At 36.4% G+C, this 20,153-nt stretch overlaps 1 protein-coding gene across 5 annotated transcripts in view; it reads left to right on the forward strand.

Annotated features, from left to right (window-relative positions):
* Nucleotides 1-19,823, forward strand: part of PRKACB (protein kinase cAMP-activated catalytic subunit beta) — a 65,994-nt gene extending 46,171 nt beyond the window's left edge. For 4 of the 5 annotated variants that reach the window (XM_038144696.1, XM_038144698.1, XM_038144693.1 and 1 more), the window contains exons 2-10: nt 3,166-3,227; nt 4,176-4,304; nt 4,763-4,861; nt 5,911-5,993; nt 6,497-6,623; nt 8,793-8,888; nt 10,336-10,458; nt 12,478-12,642; nt 16,358-19,823. In XM_038144696.1, the coding sequence (XP_038000624.1) occupies nt 3,166-3,227; nt 4,176-4,304; nt 4,763-4,861; nt 5,911-5,993; nt 6,497-6,623; nt 8,793-8,888; nt 10,336-10,458; nt 12,478-12,642; nt 16,358-16,483 (1,010 nt within the window). In that variant the 3' untranslated portion in view covers nt 16,484-19,823. Of the gene's footprint in view, nt 1-310; nt 320-3,165; nt 3,228-4,175; nt 4,305-4,762; nt 4,862-5,910; nt 5,994-6,496; nt 6,624-8,792; nt 8,889-10,335; nt 10,459-12,477; nt 12,643-16,357 lie in introns of all 5 variants that reach the window. The other variant, XM_038144695.1, reaches the window with a different exon arrangement.
* Nucleotides 19,824-20,153: the final 330 nt, after the last annotated feature.

The raw sequence follows: 20,153 nt of genomic DNA on the forward strand, positions 1-20,153 counted from the left end.
TTTTCTAAGCTGTGCTTATTTCTGTGATGCATCATCTTTTTTCATACTGATTTTAGCTGGTGATTTTTTTTCTTTCTTTGCTCAAACATTCTGTGATTTAACATGAGTCATTCTGTCTGTGTGGGAAAGGGCTGGTTTATTACAGGGTCTGTTCTTGAGTGGGGAGGGGAAAGGGTGGAATGTATTTGTGTTTTCTATGTGTTTGTTGTGGAAATGCATAAAACTTTTTTTTCTTCTTCTCTTTCTTTCCTCTCTTCATCATCTCATCTGTGTGGGTGAATGTTCCTGCAAACCCTTGGGGAACCTATAGAGACGTTTGGTATGCTCATTCCTTCATTAGTGCCCAAAGTCACAGATGCTAGGTACAGTTTAGACTAGAAAAGCAAACAAGAGCCACATCATCACAATGTAAGGTGGCTAAAAATGTGCACTTGAGGAAAACCTCTAAGTCATCATCTATTACGCCCTATTTGTTTGCATCATCACAGTGATACCAATGGCCACTGCTACCCAGTTGATGTAAATTTTGATTCTGCACTTGAAGATAGAAATTAAATGTGTTCTCCTGTAGCAAGAGCTGCTGTTATGTGCTTGAAAGATAATTTTCAAAAGTTCAAATTCCAAGTAGTGCTTTGAGAAATGACTGAAGTGCATGCATTTAAATTGCCTATGTTCTGTTTGGAAGCACCTGCGGAATTGTGTTGAGGTGTAGGAGCCCAGGTGACCTCTGAAAGTGAGAACCAGGCATAATTCAATATACTCTGTCATTAGGAAGAAACTGATTTTAATAAAACTGAGCACAGAACATGAAACTCTTTTTAAAACACAGTGATTTTCAGATAACTTATTACCCTTGGGTAGCTTTATTTTGAAAATGTATGTTCAGTGCTGCTTTCTATGAAAAGAGGACCAAAGTAAAGTAGAACAATGTAGGAGTTTTGTTGCAGGAGAGCTTGTGGCTTAGTGGTATTCTAGAAATGAGAGATTTTTCTCATGAATCCACAATTTGAATATTTCCAGCTGGATCACATTTAGTTCATAAACAGCATTCTTTATTCCATAAGTAGAACAGAGACAAAAATGACTGCAAATGTCATTGTATATTTTTATAAATACTGAATAGTCATACTTCAATGTGAAATAAGTGGCAACTTAAAATATTTATTTATATGAATAGAGATACCATGAGGGATATTTAAACATATGTACTGTAATAACATTTTAAAAAACCCAATTACTTTTTGTTGTGGTTTTGCTGTGTAGTGTTAATGTTCACTTCTAAGCTACAGCCACTAAAGTTTGAAGGCTCAGCTTTTTGGGAATCTTAATGATTTTCCTGGGTTTTTTCTTGTTATTAAGAGAAAATATTTGTGCTACTGTGACATAAATTGATGTTTGAAAAACTGTATCAGTATTCCTCACTTGCTGAAGTCATCTCTGTTCTTCTAATGGAAGAAGGATCATCAAACATGAATTTGGACATTGCTAGTTTCCGGTTTTTGTGTTGAAAATTATTTCATGCCACAGGAAATCCTGTCCTATCTTCAAATTAGGATAATTGAAAGTCATTACATGAATAACCTCTATAACTTATAAACAAAGGAAATATTTTTGACACGCAGGATAAATACGTTAACATTTTTTGCTGATTAGCCACTAAAATATTTTTAACTCTCAGTTAGTTTTAATACCATTTTACCAGTTTCTTTGATATAAACTGTGTTTTTATTGCTCTTCTTAACCGTAAGTTTAGAGTACTGAATATATTCCTCTTCTCTGATATTGCTTGTTTCTCTTCAAATAAAATTGCTGAGTGGATATCCTGCTTTAAACACTTTTCTGAGGTTGAGGTCAGCCAGAACTTTTGACAACTTCTACGAAATTACCATTTTATTTAGTGCTCCATCAGAGCCAGTGGTAGTGGGAGCCATAAACCTCCTTTGAGTGTTTTGTGATAATCAAGTCCCATAGAACACCCAAGAAGGGGGGAAAAAGGATAAAAAATAATTTACAACTAGCCTTCTCCAGGGCTGCTGCTGGTTTTACTGCTGCTGGAAATGTACCAGTATAAGAAGAGAATTTTTGAAGTTGTTTTTTGTCAACATTAGTATTCACTGAAAAGTACAAGGAAGTTCTGATTCATCAAGTGATTTGTTTACAACCTGTTATAAACCTAATTTTTTGACTGTCAGAATGTAAAATACAGTTGCTAAAACAGAGTGCTAGATATTGACCAGAATAATCTTGGCATATTGCTGTGTATTTTTAGCAATTGCTTGTGGCAGAACGTCACAGTACAAAAAAACCACTGTTATTAATGTTGTATTATGTGAAATGATTCAGAGAACACACAACCAGTACGATATTTTCTTGAATCTGTGACTCTTTCAGAACCACAGCAATGTCTGAAACACCTCCCATTAATGACTGCGCATGAAGTAAACTGCATTGATCTGGCTGAGCATTGATATTCAAAAAAAAGAGAACAGCTGAGAGATGATCTGAAAAAATATTTTGGTGCACATTTTGAACAGTCATCCAGAATTTTGCCATTGTACATTCCTTCAATTTCAATGGAAAATCAATATTAAAAATGCATATTCTCTGACTGTGGGCATGCCTAATGTGCAGTGTTGTTGTAGCCCTGTGCTTTGTCTTTGCTTGCAGTAATGCTGTCCATTTGGTCCTTGAGCTTGCAAACAGCCTTTAAATAAAGGTGATGAGGGGAAAAAGCAATGAGATTGACATTACACTCAAGCAGCTGAAAGAAAATGCAACATTTATTTAAAGAGATAAGAAGTCAATCTTTGTGGAATGGCTATTTATAAATGTCAGGTGTTTGGTTTTTTCCCAGCTGAATTAAGAATGTCTGACATCACCTTAAAGCCTGCTTGCCTATAGAGTATTTGAGCTACTAGAGCTGGTAAAGTTTAAGTACTTTGTGTAGAATGATGTAGTTACTCCAGAAAGCTTAGATATCACCTGGAGATACAGTAGAAGTTCTAGAGGCATCGATGCTTGCTTTTATCCATGGTGAAAATAGTATATTATCAATTGAAGAAAGAAGTTGATAATGAAGTTTATGTATTTTGTTAACAAAGCATCTTCATTGCACTCATGATGAATTATATTAATTGAAATGTACTTTTTTTTGTGTGTTTTCAGTGAAAGAGTTCCTAGCCAAAGCCAAAGAAGACTTTTTAAGAAAATGGGAAAGCCCCCCTCAGGTATCAATCATTTAAGCCTTCAGTCATTTTCTGTATTGCAAGTTTTGGATAATGTTATCAGTATGTTATCAGTCTGTAATGAGTAGTGCAGAAATAATTTTAGTGCAATTTGTAAAGGAGTTTCAGGTTGTTTTAATGCCAGCTTTGTCACTTTCCATTGAAGTTCATCAACAAAGATTCTTAAGTCTTCTCCAGATTTGAGCTGATAAAATGCTCCTGCTGAACATTTTCTCTTATGAGAATGATGTTCACAATGAACATGACAAGACTCAAAATCTATTGGCATGTTTTTACTTGGCTTTTTTTAATAACCAGAAGCATTGGCACATCTGTAATTTATCATGTTAATAATTTCTGCCATGATAGTAAGTGGAATTAAGAGTATTAAGACTACTGCATAGGGCTTGGGAGCTGGTTAAGGAGCTTGTTAGAGAGAATTCTTGTAAAATTTGGGATTTTGGGGAAGGTTCATTCTTGTTCTAATGCAATATTTGAGATGCTATGGCAGTAAATGTCTGAGAAAATGTACTTGGGATGTGCTCTTCAGACAACTCTCATGTAGAACTGTCTCTAGAGCTTGAGGTCTTTTGCATGTTCTAATATTCTTGATCATGAAGCATGAAGGGGTTATTTATCTGCATGTTGTATTCATGATCTGTTTACTGCTAGATATTCCTTACTAAGCATGTATGGACAAATTACAGAAATGTTGATATAATTCATTTACGTCTACTTCTGTTTTAATGAGTGCAATGTAAAATCTCTTATTAAAATTTGACAGTATCAATTTAACATTTGATACTGTTGAAATATCAAATTATAACAGTATAGTTAGTATAGTTATCTCTGTTGAATGTAGTATTTCCCAACTTTTTTCATAACTGAATTCATTCAGTTGAAATTCTCTTTGGTATTGTTGTAAACAATGTGATTATATCCTACATATAGAATACTGCTGGCCTAGATGATTTTGAGCGGCAAAAAACCCTTGGAACAGGATCATTTGGGAGAGTAATGATGGTGAAACATAAATCCACAGAACAGTATTATGCTATGAAGATACTGGACAAACAGAAGGTTGGTATAATTCATTGTGGGTTTTGTCCTACAGAAGAGTTTCAGGTACATGAAGATCTGGTAGCTGTGGCTGAACTGAGTTGCACATACTGTGCTTTTTCTTATAACACATGGACACCAGTGATAATTTAAATGCTTTATTTTCTCTTTTAGCCAGTAGGTTCAGCCTTTCCTAGAAAATGCAGACAGGTTTTCCTCACTGACTCTAACACTCAGCAAGTAGGAAGAAACACTATTTGTAGAGTTGTCTGCAAACCATATTACACAAGTGTTACTCTTTAAAATGCCATTAGACTTTTAAATCCTTTCTTGGTTCTGTTACTGTACTAGGAATCCATAAGGTTTTTCATTTTCCATAAAGTTACAAATTTGCTTTCAACTAATTGTTTAACACTAAAAAGTTTATGAAGAACTATAAAATACCACACTTAAGCTGAATATTGTTTTTTCTCTCCTAGGTCGTCAAACTGAAGCAGATAGAACACACACTGAATGAGAAGAGGATATTACAAGCGGTGAACTTTCCTTTCCTCGTTAAACTGGAGTATTCTTTTAAGGTAGTCATTACTTTCAAAGTAGTTGTTGGGTTTCAGGGAAGTGCATGCTTACACTTCAGATATTAAAATATATAACTTTTACTGTACAACAGTTCCAGTATTTTTGTTTTCAAAGATCCTTCATTTGGCACTGTTGCCAGGGCTTGAGTAGGAGTGGAGTGCACTCGTGTACACTTCATATACCCCGGTTCATCAGGTAATGTTTGAAAGGATATCTCCAAATAAAAAAGTAAAAATTAAATTAAGTTAAACTCCTCAGAGTTTTCTCTTCTCTTGGAGGGCAGCTGGATTGTACAGCAAGGGAGCTTTAAGGCATCATTTTACCTTTGAGAGATATCAAAGCATATCTTCTGTACCACTATATAGAATGGTAAATTTGTAATTGTTCTGCAGATCTTTTTGCTTGAGATTTATAACTGAGGCAGGTCTTAATGTCAGTTTTAACCATGAAGGACAGTTTGAACATGAGGCTAAGCTTACAACTTTGAGCTTAGCTTCTAATTTAATGAAGTACATACTAGTTAGTCTGTAAAGAAATTGAGAAGCTTTCTAGTTTATGGAGTTTATCTAGTTTATGGGGATAGCTGCCTTCTTTTTTTTTATTTTTTTATTTATTTTTTTTTTAATTTGAAATGAGCAGACATGTTCTACCTTAATCTTTATAGGTTTGAGGTTTGGGGCAGGGGAGGGGCTGTGGAGACAAGAATACCTCAGGTTGTCAGTTATAAGTATTGAAGAGTCCAAGGTCTTGCCTTGCAGTAGGCATCTTACCCTCTCTTCCATCAGGTCTCTTACACACCAGTCTGCGTCTGGACCTCACTAATTATCTTTATCAGATTTGCTTTAAAATATACTTCTTGAGATATATGATTCTTCTTTTGCAGTTTTTTGAGAATTTCTACCTATGTTGCCCAACATTTGTCAATGTCATTGGATAGCTACAATTTTTCATTTTCATTCATTAATTAAATGTATTCCACGTGGGAGTTGTAGACTGTAGCATGCCTAATGTATTTGTATGTGTTTACTTGTCTCCTTAATTTCCTTAGGACAATTCTAATTTATACATGGTAATGGAGTATGTTCCTGGTGGAGAAATGTTCTCACATCTAAGAAGAATTGGAAGGTTCAGGTAAGAGTATTAATGACACTATTCCTTTAAAAAAGCTTAATTTGCTGATTTGGGAAGAGGGTTTTGTAAAATTTGTTAGCATTGAAGAAAAAATTCTGAAGGGTTAACTGTTCCATGGACTTAAATTAGTCAGGCAGTGAAGAACTACTATTTGTTTTTCATTTAGTTAATACAGGCATTTGTGATCTGTGCATGAAAGAATCTTGGAATTCCTATGCATATTGTCACTGAAATTATCTGTAGTTTATAAAAGTAAAATTTGAAGTCAAAGCTCTTCACTGTGGGATATGTTCATTTTGATTTGCATGTGTATTTTAGCTGCAAGACTTTAATTTAGGGAATGTATGTATAAATTCTGAAAATGTTTGGTTTTGCTTTTTCTTGTTGCACAGTAAAAGAACCAGTTAAAAGATACTTACTTTGTCTATCCCTGACAGTTAGGTGGTTGTTTTGGTACCTTAGCGTAGCATTGGGGTACTTAATATTCTTTTAATTCTTCACAGTGAACCACATGCACGGTTTTATGCAGCTCAGATAGTGCTAACATTTGAGTACCTCCATTCATTAGACCTCATCTACAGAGATCTAAAGCCTGAAAATCTTTTAATTGATCAGCAAGGATACATCCAGGTATGATATTCTTCATTTATTTAGGGATCAAATTTTGTCTTGCAGCATAGATTTAGGTAATTTGAGAAAATGTGTTTAGAATAAATGGTCTGTTAGCATGGTTGTGTGGAGCATTCAAATGCTGTACTGTCTAGTAATGGTTAAAACCCTTGGGTTGTACTTCCTCTGACTAACATTAAGTATGCACAGTAAAGCTGTCTGCAGTTGAGCCAGTTGTCAGGATTTCCCTTGGGGTCTGTGGTGAGAAGTAGGTGATTACATGGCTCTGTTCATCTGACCTATTTTATACGTGTGCCCTAGAACAAGATGAAAGATGCCCTAAAATGTCTGTTTCCCTGCACTGTCTGTATAAGCAGTTTAGGAAAACCAGCTTAGATATTAGCCCTGACATGATAGTACCTAATGTCCATCAGTGAATGGTGAATCAGATCAGATGAATCCCACCCTTGGAGAGTCCTAGCCTTCGCAGCACAGCTGGGGTGGGAGCTGAGCTGAGTCCGCGCTGCAGTGCTCAAATGACAGCTTTTGTTTTACAACAGCCTCTCATGGCACCTTCTCATCTTCCTCTTATCTCTTATGTTTTTAGCTAAATGGTAAATGGGAGGGCAGCAACAAGCACTCTGCAATGCTGTGCAGTCCTTAAAAGGAAGTTCTTCTTCCCTCATTATGTCACCTTTTGCCACAGCCGAATCTAAACAAGAAAATGCATAATAAAAATGTTTGAGAGAAGTGTAAAGGATTCATATCTTAGGTTGTTTATAACTGTAAGATAATTTTGCGTGGAGTCTAAGATAACACTGTAGGGAGAAGATCAATACAAGTTCCTTTAACGTAGTTGGGGCGCACCATTAATGTATGGCTGGTTTACTCCATTTACTGTGACTGCTTTACACCAGCACTCGCAGCTCTCTGTACAACAGTATGTTTTTGTGATGGTGGCAGAGGGAGGTTTGTGTTCATGTGTTGATGCTGCAGCTCCAGCTTCATTTTCTTTTTGTATTTTAAAGCCATTACTGTTTGTCCTGTGTCTGCAGTGTATTCTTCTTATGTAGACTGACGTGCATTCCCAAACACAGAAATGATTCTTTGCTGACTGAAGCAGGTCTCTCCAGTCAGCATGTAACCCACTCCATTCAGTTCCAGCTGCTGATGCTGTTGTTTCTACCAAAAATGAAAAAAAAAAAAAGTTTCCTTGATAGTCTGGCTTCTTTAGTTGTGACATTAATGTACAGCTACAACAGCAGGGGTTATTGTATGATTAGCAGTGATTCTCATTTGGTACAGTATGTTTTCTCAAGGAACGGGTTGAAATTGAAACCAAGAAGGAGGAAACAAAAGAAACAAGCACAGACTTAGTAGCTTGAAACTGATCCCAGAATTCCACATGTAATTTCCTGGGTTCTGTATGTATTCCACAATATGGTCCAGGTAAAAGCACAGACAGTGTGATATTGCATACAGAGTTCTGAAAATTTACTGTAGAAACCATGACAAGTGAAATGAGGAATTTATAATGTCCAAGTACTTGCCATTTGTGAATGTAGTTATTGCTACATTTCCCCCCCACCAGGCCTCAAATAAACAAACTTGACTCTGGTGATGCTTTCAAAGATTCTCAGAATCAGAAGTTACTGGAAGACCTCTTCTATGTTGTCTTATTCCCACAATAATTTTACATATGACCTTTATACAGTTATGCAATAAAATTCAAGATTCACAAGACTGGGGGATATATTGACCCTTTTTGTGATTCATTTATTTGTTAACTAAAGGAAAAGATAAATATCTTGTTTACAGTCTTCAAATTTTCAGCGCTACAAACAGTCTGACATTAAAATATAAGATAAATTAATAACGTAATTGCAGTACATGGGGAAGATTCGTAAACCATAGTTTCCACTGATTTTTAAATTATAAATAGAAGCTGGTGTCAGGGTGAAAAAACATATTTTGTGCTCTTTATTAATTTTATCATGAGATTATTTATCTGACTTAGAAGTACCAGGAAGACTGACTAATAAAGGTACATCTGAGTATATGATACTATGTGATTTGAGAAATAATTTTTTCCTCTGTAAAAAGTGGCTTTCCAAAATATTTCTAAAGTACTTAATTTTAAATTTCTTTGTAACAATGCACTTACAATCAATTTATTTCTTCTGATGACAGGTCACGGACTTTGGCTTTGCAAAAAGAGTAAAAGGCAGAACTTGGACGTTATGTGGGACTCCAGAATACCTGGCACCTGAAATAATTCTCAGCAAGGTACTTTGTCTTGTTACTCAGCCATGCATTTATGTAGTTAAAGCTTCTCACCCAATTATCAAGCTCAGAGGGATAAACAGTTGCTGATACTTCCAAAAATGAAATATTGATTAGTCAATTGACAAATTGACAAATTACATGAAATGCAGTCATTGCATTGTAAATATTTGTTTAGTATGCTAAAACTTATGCCAGATACATATACTTGCCATGTAACTTGTGAGGGGCAAAGAAATTTAAAGAACCTGTAATTAGGTTATTTAACTAACATCCTTATCAGAAGAACAGATCTGAGTGATTACATTCTGAAGTGTTAACACACTAGAACAAAAACTCCAGAGGTAACAAGAACTGTGTATGGGATGAATCAGTAGTCATTACATAATTAGTTGCAGAGTTTCAGGTTTAAGGCAGTTGACATCAAATCAAACATGACAATGCTTTTACACATAAAGCACATGCAGTCTAAGCTGACTGTAGATCTGTTTGTCCATTACTTGCATTAAGTGTTCCAACATTAAACAATATTATTTATCCTATAGCTGTTTCCCTGTAGCACTGTATGTTTTGCAAATGGAAAATATAGAACTGCTTATGCTATAAAACAATTGTAGTGCATAATGTTAAAGCACACATTTAACATGTGCTTTAATTACATACCCTTTGCAGATCGTCAAAAGTGAACAAAAAAATACTTCTGTTTGGGGAAAAAAGTTTGTTGTTTGCATGTTTATTTTTCCCTGTGCAGCTAAAACAGCAGAAGAAATTGCAATGCATATGCTACAATAGATTTTCCTGAAAGACTGAGTCTGAGCCCTGAGCTTTGTAAAAAATCTCAGAGAACATATATGAAATATATGGGTTTGGTGGTTTCTTTGTCTTTTGTAACATTGAATAGGACCTAATAATGTTTTAAGGCTCAGGCTTTTAAGATCAGATCATAAATTACTCTAACAGCTAATTAACTAAACTTTTAAGCTCTTGTAGCTAGTTAACTACATATGAAACTGAATGTTCCAAAATGTGGATAATCAAGCGAAATGGTGACAGTGTACAATATAGGACGTGTTCTTATGTATGTTGTTATAATGAAATTTCCTAAAGCTTTGAAGAATTATCAGTCTGTAAAAAATTGTTTTGATTTTAAATAAATAAATTGTGCCTATTTACACAGTAGTGTAAAGAAATCTCGGACACTCATCACAGGAATGTGTGCAGAATGCTTTATTTCCATCACTATTTCACTGTCATTGCTGTATTGGGTTTTAAGCGTGTTGCTGTTGGAATCTGTAAAAGCTAGTTTGGTTGGAGTCAGGTTGTAAGTTCTGCATTAAATGAACAATAATGTATTTGTTTTCTTTGTGTTCCGTAAATATATAGATCTATACTGAAAATCTTAACCTGTGTTAGAAACTGTACTAACAGTGGCATGTTTCATTTCATTCAGGGTTACAACAAGGCAGTGGATTGGTGGGCACTAGGAGTGTTAATCTACGAAATGGCAGCTGGATATCCCCCATTCTTTGCCGATCAGCCCATTCAAATTTATGAGAAGATTGTGTCTGGCAAGGTGGGTTAAGGCTCTGGGTGGTTTCACAAATGCAGTTGTTTTTATAGAACCTGGTTTTTGGTGAAGGAGATGCAGAATTTACTGGCCTCTAGACAGTGAGCAATTTGAAAAGGACCTAGGAGAAATTTGTAATGTACATTTCATAAGTACAGACATTGTTACTTGAAAACCAAAGTTATAAGAATCTGTTCCCTGCCTTCAAATTTAAAATGCAAGTTACTAAATTTACAGACATTGTGGTATTATATCCTTTTATGCTTGGATTAAAGTGATCCAACGACTATTAACAACTACTTAGCTGTGTGCTTAATTTGCCTAGCTATTTTCTTTAATTTTTTTTGCAATTTCTGAGAAGCCCTGAAGAGTTTCCATCATTCCTAGATCTCTTTACTTCCACAGTCTCACAGGTCTAACGTTGTTTGGCTTTCATTGTAATACAAAATTTTTAAAAAGTGTTTCCAGTGTTTCCCTTTTATTTTTCATTAATATCTCTTAGTGTGCTGGATAGCAGCAAAATCTAGTCATTCTGTTGTTTCCCCTGCCAGCCAGTGTTGATTCTTTGTGCTCACTTGATTTGTTACAGTTGTTCTCTTCCTTGCCCCTACACAGACACATGCTGTGCTGCATCTCAGGTGCCTCTAATTCCACTCAAGGGCAGTACCTCAGTAGGCCTGTGGTGCCCTGCACTGAAGTCGATTCTTATTTAATAAAGAAGGTGCTTGATGGTTGCTCTTTGAAAGGTTTTAATGTTGTGAACCTTCACCTGTGTCCATGAATATATGGGAATTAATTTACCAGGACATATTTTTAAAGAAATCTTTTTATTCTAAACTAAAAACAAAATGTTGGGCAGTTTTTTTGGTTTTATCTAATTGGCTTGACATCTGTAAAAAGTTATCTACCTTTTTTACTGAGTCCATGGATGGACTACAGCAGAAATAGCACAGGACATCAACTCTGGAAACTGTAATTCAGTCCTCAGCTAGCCGTTGTTTATAACCTGGGGTCTTTCATTTATTCTACCTCATTTGCATAGTTCTCTACTTAAAAATTTGAGTTAATATTTCCTTACTTCTCAGTGGTCTAGATATTATAGTCATTAAATCTGTGAATTTCTCATAATGTACAATAGAACCATACTGGTAGGTAAACTGAAGCAGGGTCTTTAATAATTGGACTTCTTGATTTTTTGAAATGTTCTTATGTTAAGTAATTCCATGATCTGTATTTACATCATAACTGATCAGCTCAGTATCGGGAGTGTCAAACACTGAGACTATGAGGATGACAAATACAGCTTTCTGCCTGTTCTTTTCCCCTTCCTTCTCTCTGCCAACTCAAATGGTGTCAGTAGATCATGTGTTGGAAAAACCCTTTGTAATTACATCCCACGAATCATCTTCAAATATCCTTTAGCCAGGTTTGAATGAATTGCAAGTCACTAGTGTGCTGTCTTCAAATAGTGCTGTTATGTAAGGCTTCTGATGTTGGTGCATTTAGTTATGAGAAACAGATTGCAGTACAGCATAAAGTTCCAGATTGACTTTTCATATATGATTGCTGAATGTACAGTTATTTCAGAGCCTATCTATGTATTTATATGCAGTATATATGCTATATTCTGTGTCTCCTCTGTGTGTGTGTATATATATAATATAATCTAAAAAATTATACCTAGAAAATAGCTGAGAATGTCTTGAGATGATGTGTTGTTAAAACACCAAGTTCAACTTAGCTTTTAGATCACTGTTACATTAAATTAATATCTTGCCCCCTAGAAACTTTCAGTTCAAGAAATTGTAGATGGGCAATGTAATGCTACTGATAAAGGCATTGTAAAACAGAAGTACATGTGCAACAATAGTCATCTCTCTCTTCATGCATTCCTGCTTGATTTGGTCTTGGAAGAAAGATAGAAAATTGCCCTACTGTTTCTCTTTGTGTCAAGTTTTTTCCCTTCACAGGGGAAAGAATCAAATCTGTATCATGTTTTTTAATGTTGTGGGTGTACAATTTTAGGTGAGGTTCCCATCACACTTCAGTTCAGACCTAAAGGATCTTCTAAGAAATTTACTCCAGGTAGATTTGACCAAACGATATGGAAATCTCAAGAATGGTGTAAATGACATAAAGAATCACAAGTGGTTTGCAACTACAGATTGGATTGCCATTTATCAGAGAAAGGTAAGACCCTTCCTAATCAAAACTATTACAGGTCTTTAAAGGATTGAAGTATAATTTCTAATTATTGTGTTTAATTTTTATTCCCTAGATCGGGGACTTTAAATTGAGAAAGGGTGAAAGTAATTTAATCTTTTAAGGTTCCAAAGGATATGTATAGATTGAATTATGTTTGTTTCTTCTGGGTATTCTAGCCTGGACCTCTGTTCACATTCTCTTTAACATGCATGTTGTGCATTAGTCTATTTCTGGATTATCTCAGGACATGGCATCTCCTGTCTCTCTCACTTTTTATTTAACCTCTGCTGTAGTGGCATCTATAAATGCTCCTCCACAGCAGAAATAAATTTGTTTTCCTTTCCAGCTAGGTCATAGCATTCAGACTGTGCTTCGTTGTGGAGAAGCTCATGCCAAAGCTACAGCTTTTCTTTTTTCTCCTAAAGCAACCCGCTCCCTCTGTTAAAGAAAAAACTAGAGATAAGTGATAATATTTAAAGAAATTGGTTTGAATTTTAAATGCTAACAGTCTTGACTATAGAGGCATGAACTTGCTGCTGTAACAGCAGTATTTTAAGGGCCAAACCTAAATACTAACAATAGTTTATAAAAAGAAACTGGTTGTTTGGCTACACAAACTGACAGTACAGTTGTTGAATTATTCACTAATGTATTAATTACTAGAAGACAGGGTACAATTAATGCATCCTGTATTCCTTGCATTAAGTATAGATATTTTTAAGAAAATCTTCCCCATTGTGGAATTTTAATTATCTATTCTTCACTTGCTTAATGCCTCTTTGCAAGGCAGATTTATATGCACCAAGATTTATTTGCCAGTACACTGTTTGGGAACACCCAGGCCCCATAATATTAACAGTGTTTTAATACTGTGCTAAATACTCTTAGCATTGCTAGTGTACTGCTATAGTGAATTACTTTCACATAAATAAGAAATATTTTTAAATGTTAAGAAGTAGTAGAGTCAGAATAGCTATTACTAGATTTAAAGGGTTGTGAAAACTGATACTGAGTAAGTTTGAAGCTTCTAATTATGAGGAATAAATACTGTAATAGGGTCTGAAACAACAGCACGGATTGTAATGTCATTCAAGTAGTCACAGAAATACAGCAATAAACCCTAGACTTATACTAGTTTTTCACAGTGGCTGTTACCACTGCATGGATTCTCCTGAATAAACATAGTGTTCCTTGGCAGCTAATGTCCTAATGTCATGTGAATGGTTTTGGGGGTTTTTGATTTTTGTTTTTGTTTTTTATTTTTTGTTTTGGGGTGGGTTTTTTTGTGGTTTGGTTTGGTTTGTAGTTTTGGTTTGGTTTTTTTTTAATGCTACGGACGTAAGTAAACCAGTCAATTACTTAATATTTCGGATACAGAATCACAAAATTTGCTGATTTGGAAGGGACCCACAAGGATCATCCAGTCCAACTCCTGGTCCTGCACAGGACCCCAGGAGTCACACCGTGTGCCAGAGAGCATTGTCCAGACACTTCTTGGACCTCTCAGGCTGGTGCAGTGACCACTGCCCTGGGGAGCTGTTCCAGCACCGAAACCCCCTCTGGGTGAAGACTTCTCCTGATATTCAACCTAAACCTGCCCTGACTCAGCTTCAGGCCCTTCCCTCGGGTCCTGTCACTGGTCACTGAGCAGAGATCAGTGCCTGCCGCTCCTCCTCCCCTCACGAGGAAGTTGTGACTGCAGTGAGCTCTGCCCTCAGTCTCCTCCAGGCTGAACAGAGCCCGTGCCCTCAGCTGCTCCTCGCACAGCTTCCCCTCGAGGCCCTTCCCCATCTTTGTTGCCCTCCTCTGGACACTCTCTAATAGTTTAATGTCTTTGTCACATCGTGGCACCCAAAGCTGCCCCCAGCACTCGAGGTGAGGCTGCCCCAGTGCAGAGCGGAGCAGAGTGGGACAATCCCCTCCCTTGCCCAGCTGGTGATGCTGTGCCTGATGTCTCCAGGACATGGTTGCCTCTGCTGGCTGCCAGGGCACTGCTGGCTCAACCTGCCATCAACCAGGACCCCCAGGTTTCTTTTCACAGCTGCTTTCCAGCCTCTTGTCCCCCAGTCTGTCCATACATCCAGGGTAGCCTCATCCCAGGTGCAGAATGTAGCACTTCTCAATGTTGAACTTCATACACTTGCTGATTGCCCAGTCCTCAAATTAGTCAGTCTCTCTCTCCCTGCCCTCCACAGAGTACACAGCTCCTTCCAGTTTTCTATCATCTATGAACTTACTTAGTATCCCTTCCACTCCTGCATCCAAATCATTTATGAAAATGTTTAAGAGCACAGGGCCAAGAATTGAGCCCTACAGAGTCCAACTAGTGACAGCTCACCAGTCTTATGTCCTCCCATTCACTGTAACCTTCTGTGCCCCACCTGTGAGCCAGTTGCTCATCCATTGCATGATATACCATCAAGTCTTCCTTTCTTTATGTGTTTCCATATATATTAACATGCTGCCTGATAAGATGATTGTACTTAGGTCCAAACAGGTATTTCCACTAAAAACCAGTGTTATCTCCTGCAATCTCTCTTTAACAATTTCTGTAGTGAAGACAATAGGAAAAAGTCTGATGTGTCTCATTTGAAAGTGTTCTAAAGTTCAAGCACTTAATGAGATATTTTCTGTGCTTTGAGTTTTGCTGTAAGAAAGTAACTGAAAATCAGTTTAAGAAGACACAGAGACAGAGTTCAGATACTGGTCATGTGTGGCTTTGTAGGCTAGGTATGTACACAGACTGTGTGTTCACTCAGGCTAAGTCACTGAAACACATATCTTGTTTTAAGAATAAGAGGATATACACGTGACAATTGCACACACAAATGCACAAGTTACTGTTATTTCTTGGCAGTGTATAATGGTATTGCCCACAGTCTAGAGTTTAATTTTGTTGGTCTGTGCTGTACCTCTTTAATTTACTGATCTATACATGCAACACATTCTGACCATCAGCAATCTACCCGGGGGCACAGTATGGTGTGATCCTCTGCCTCAGCTGGAGCTGTGCCTGCCCCGTTTCATTGTCTCCCCACCCTTCTGCCTCTGGCACACTTAGTCCTTGAGATGTTTGGGAGAAAGATACTGATTACTTTGTGTTTCCAGGTTTAAATTTGCATGACCTGCATAATTTTGTTGTAATTTTGCTTACCTTATGATATAGTCTTTGAGTGACTCCAAGTCATTGCTTATGTCTCATTGCGGCCTAGGTTTTAGAAGGCTTTCACTTCTCACTTAGGTCCTAGGAGGAACTTTTTAAAAGATGCAGAACAAATTATTTTCCACTTGCATTAGGTTAGTTTTTATTTGGAAATAGAAGATTGTTATTAAGTAGGAGGGAGAGGCATTCCAAACTTTCCTAAGATTTTTGTGTAGTGGTGGTGGCAGCGATGAATATACTCCATGTCCTGTGCTAATGAGCTGGAAGGATCAGGGTCGCCTCTGCAAGGAGGGAACTAATCTTTGTTTTGAGTCTGTCAGCAAGAGATTAGTCTTTTTCAATTTAGATTCACACATCTAGGCCTCTACCTTCCTAGGCTGGTTTTGTTTATGTGCCACAACTTAAATCTGTAATATCCAATTTCTTGGCAGGATCTGAGAAGTAATGGGAGAATTGCTGTGCTCATTAGAATGTTAAATCTATTGGTATTTGGCCAGTAACATTTCATGTGCCTTTTTGTATTTCCTACCAATACAGGTAGAAGCTCCATTCATACCAAAGTGCAGAGGTCCTGGAGATACCAGCAACTTTGATGACTATGAAGAAGAAGATATTCGTGCTTCTCTAACAGAAAAATGTGCAAAAGAATTTGCTGATTTTTAGTAGGAGTAAGAGGACAAGATGACATCAGGGCTCACATTGGGATCTTTGCACTCTGTTAACAGATGAGGTGGAGCTGAGACCATCATATGTCAAAACAGTTACCTAGTTACTTCATTCCACAAAGCTGACTGAGGTCTTTATTGCCATCTTCCATGTGTGCAGTTTGCACCAACCCTTCTAACTAGGCACAATTAAGCAAGCACTGTTTGTGCAGTAACACAGAATAATAGACCACTTTCCTACTTAACTTTGGTTTCTGTCGTTCTTTGTTTCTGTGTATTGTTCATTTTCCCCCTTTGAAATGAAGTAGTTTTTTACCCAAGAATGCTCCATTTTATTTTGAATAATGTATTATTTGTGTGAGTGAAATGGAAGGTGTTGCGGCTAGTGTGATTTAGACTGAAGTGAAAGATAAATGTTGCTTCTAGTCTGTGCCAGCCAATAATTCATGTCTGTCTTGTGTCTGATGCTACAATTTATAATAATTTTTTAGTAGCTCAGACTAAACCTAGCCAACATTTTTAGCATTTTTGAAGGTAGTATTTATCGCCATATAAATGTCTGCTAAATTAACTTAAAAACATTTCTTCCTGGAGGCTGACCAAAATTCAGTAGAATCAATTGGATGGCTTAAGTAGGGGACAGTAGCTAGATCCCGTGCCTTGGTTTTCTACATCCCTGCAGTTTTCGTCACTGCCTCCTTCCTTTGTATTTCCCACCTAGGCAGTAGGCAAGTTGCCATAAGCAGACTGTACCATGGAAAGCTTGCAGTCTCATGAGAGGGAGTAATTCCATCTGGTCTGGACTTTGGACCATATTAAACCAAGTCAACTTACCAGCATTTCAGTTGGCAGGTGTGAAATGGCTTGTTTAAGATCAAGAACCCTAAACTCTTAAAGGAAGTTTTGGTCAGTACTGTAGAGAATTCATTTTGATTCACTTTTTCTTCTTCTGTTTTTTTCTTATTTTTTTAAAGTAGCCAATGTTTCGGCTCCCAAAGTATTCCTTGCTTCAAGCCTTTTTTGATTAAAAAAGGCATCCATTAGAATAAAACCATCATGCCACAGAAAGTAAAATGCGCTCTGCCATTAGCTATGAAAAACAAATGGTTTAGCAAATGCAAAATAATGTTCTAGATGCATCGCTGGATGAACACGGTTATTTTTTGTTAGCTGTTAAGAATAAGAGGTTATTGCCAAGTTTTTATTCTGGTATACTATATTAGTAAACTGAGGATGGAGTACTGCTACAATCATTTTCTTTTTAATTACAGCACTTCATTCATGAAGAAAAGAGATCAAGTTTAAAAACTGCAACAGCTGAGTTTATTTTAGTTGCATTGTGTCTTCATTTCTAACCTACTTTCTTTCAATCAATCAGAATGTATGGTCACACAGATACAAGTATTTGGGTTTAATTATGTTTTGTATACTCTCACCAACTGACTTTAAAGGTATTGCTACCATGTGCTAGCTTTGGGCACTTTTACACATTTATTTCAATGTTAATAATCAGCGGCTCAGCACTTTTTTCGGGGTTGCTTTTAAACTTATTCATAGTAGTTTTATTTGAACACTTGGTTCTGGCTGTCTCAGTGACCTGTCTTAAAACAGCACATCTAAAAGTTTAAACTAGACTCATGTTTTATGATAAATTTACATGCATACAAGGATGAATTGTTTTTTTAAAAAATGAGCTATATTGATACATAGCCATTGGATTTGTTTGAATGCCAGTGCAAATAAACAGCTGGCATTCCTTCCTTTTAATCTGTACGACGCTCCTAAAAGAAAGGCCTTTGTAGACATTTTACAAAAGAGTATGAAACATACCACCCAATGTTCTGTCTGTTTAGGTTGTTGAGCATTTTTGCACAACGTCATTAGGAGGCTGACACTGAATGCAGTCTTTGTCCACCCATATTTACATACATGCAAGAAAAGTATAAGATACTTTGCTGTAGCAAATTTTATGTAACAAAGATATATCGTCACATTAATAAATTTAAAGAAATCCTTTGTATGAAAATGTTAAAATCTTTTGTATTTCATTTAGACCAAGGACATGCTGCTGTATGCTAGCTGTATGCGATAAATTCTACAGTAACTTTGTTGTCGTTTATGAACTTTAAAAGATTTTAATAAATGTTGAAGATCACAATTTGATTCTGTTATGATTTTAATTTTTAATCATTACATTTATAGTTCTAGAAAGGTTCAAAGATTTTTCTGTTCTGTAAAATACTGTAATCATTCATCTTGCGTGTACAATAAGACAAAAGTCTAGGAAATTGGTTCTGACATGTCTGTCTGATATCCAGATTAAATTCTACGCGGGCATAAGTGGGAAAGTCATCATAATGCCATGATATTATGCTATTTTTTAATTTTATGAAAATCCTGTTAGAAAGTAAAACACTTTTCCAATATGGCATAATAGACTTCAGTATGGAAATGAGATTCTATTTTGGAAAAGGAGGGGAAGTGTGCAATTTCCAAGGCATTAGTGAGTACATTTGACAATGTGAGTATTATACAACCCTCTCATTTAAACACAGTCATGAAATATAACTACAGAATATTATGTTACCTGTATTTAATTTGAAAAATCCTTTTCACAATATGGAAAAATTGTATATCTATGACAGTAGAAGCTTGTTAATTTTACACATTTGAGGAATTAAGTGTTGAACTATATGGTATATTTTAATTGTACTCTAGTTGTATGTAACTTTCATTTCCAACATAAAGGATTGTATCTCATTAAGTAAATTGCTTTTTTTATTATCTTGTCAGTTGCATTAAAACCCTTATTTTTAAATCCTTTAAAGTATTTTACTAATTTTTGCAAATAATTAGATGTTTTTAAGTGCTGCAATAGTGTGCAATAGTAAACATTTATATACAGAAGTGCAAATTAAATTATGTACAACACTTGTGCTGCTTCTTTGTGAATCAGAATGTATGATGACAGTTGTTGCACCTCCCCACATGTGAGCAGGGTTTGAGAGCAAGAGGAAAAGGTTGTGAAACGTACTACACATATGACTTGGGGCACAGTAAGCTTTACACTAACTAGGGTGTCTGGAGAAGGTGATGTGGAGAACATTGAAGGCACTATGAGAAGTCTTGGACTTCTTAGACAATCAAAAGCAAGCAAGGTGATCATTAGCTTCAGTATTGTTTGTCTTCATTTTATTTTCATTCAGACTCAATGCTTTTTATTAAAGATAATTGCCTGTTTTTAAACTGTCTGCAGATCCCGCTGTACAAACTTTGTGCTGTGTCTCATTGTGCTGTGAAACAACTGATAGAAGTAAAGACTGTTCATGGTCTTGGCATTGTCTGTCTTGAGGCTTTTTCTGCAAGTGGTGTTTGGAGAGGCTCTGGTGCCTGCTCTGAAATGCAGCTCCTCCTCTTCCCACTGTCTGAGCTGAGCTGTGACCTCTGTGCTTCTGCTGCTGTACACCTGCGACTGCGGTCTTGTGTTCTTGGTTTCCTGGTACCACTGCTACATTACATTTTAAAGACCTTTGTACTTTTTCTAAAGCTGAGCTAAAAAACCTGCGAAAATACTGTCTTTTGCTTTTACTACAGCTCCTAAACAAGCACAGCATGCTGGGCCACAGATTTGAAGGTGTCATTCAAATCTGTTCTGATTTCCTGCATAA

The sequence above is a fragment of the Motacilla alba genome, chromosome 8 (genome assembly GCF_015832195.1).
Source record: "Motacilla alba alba isolate MOTALB_02 chromosome 8, Motacilla_alba_V1.0_pri, whole genome shotgun sequence".
In the NCBI taxonomy this organism is placed as follows: domain Eukaryota; kingdom Metazoa; phylum Chordata; class Aves; order Passeriformes; family Motacillidae; genus Motacilla; species Motacilla alba.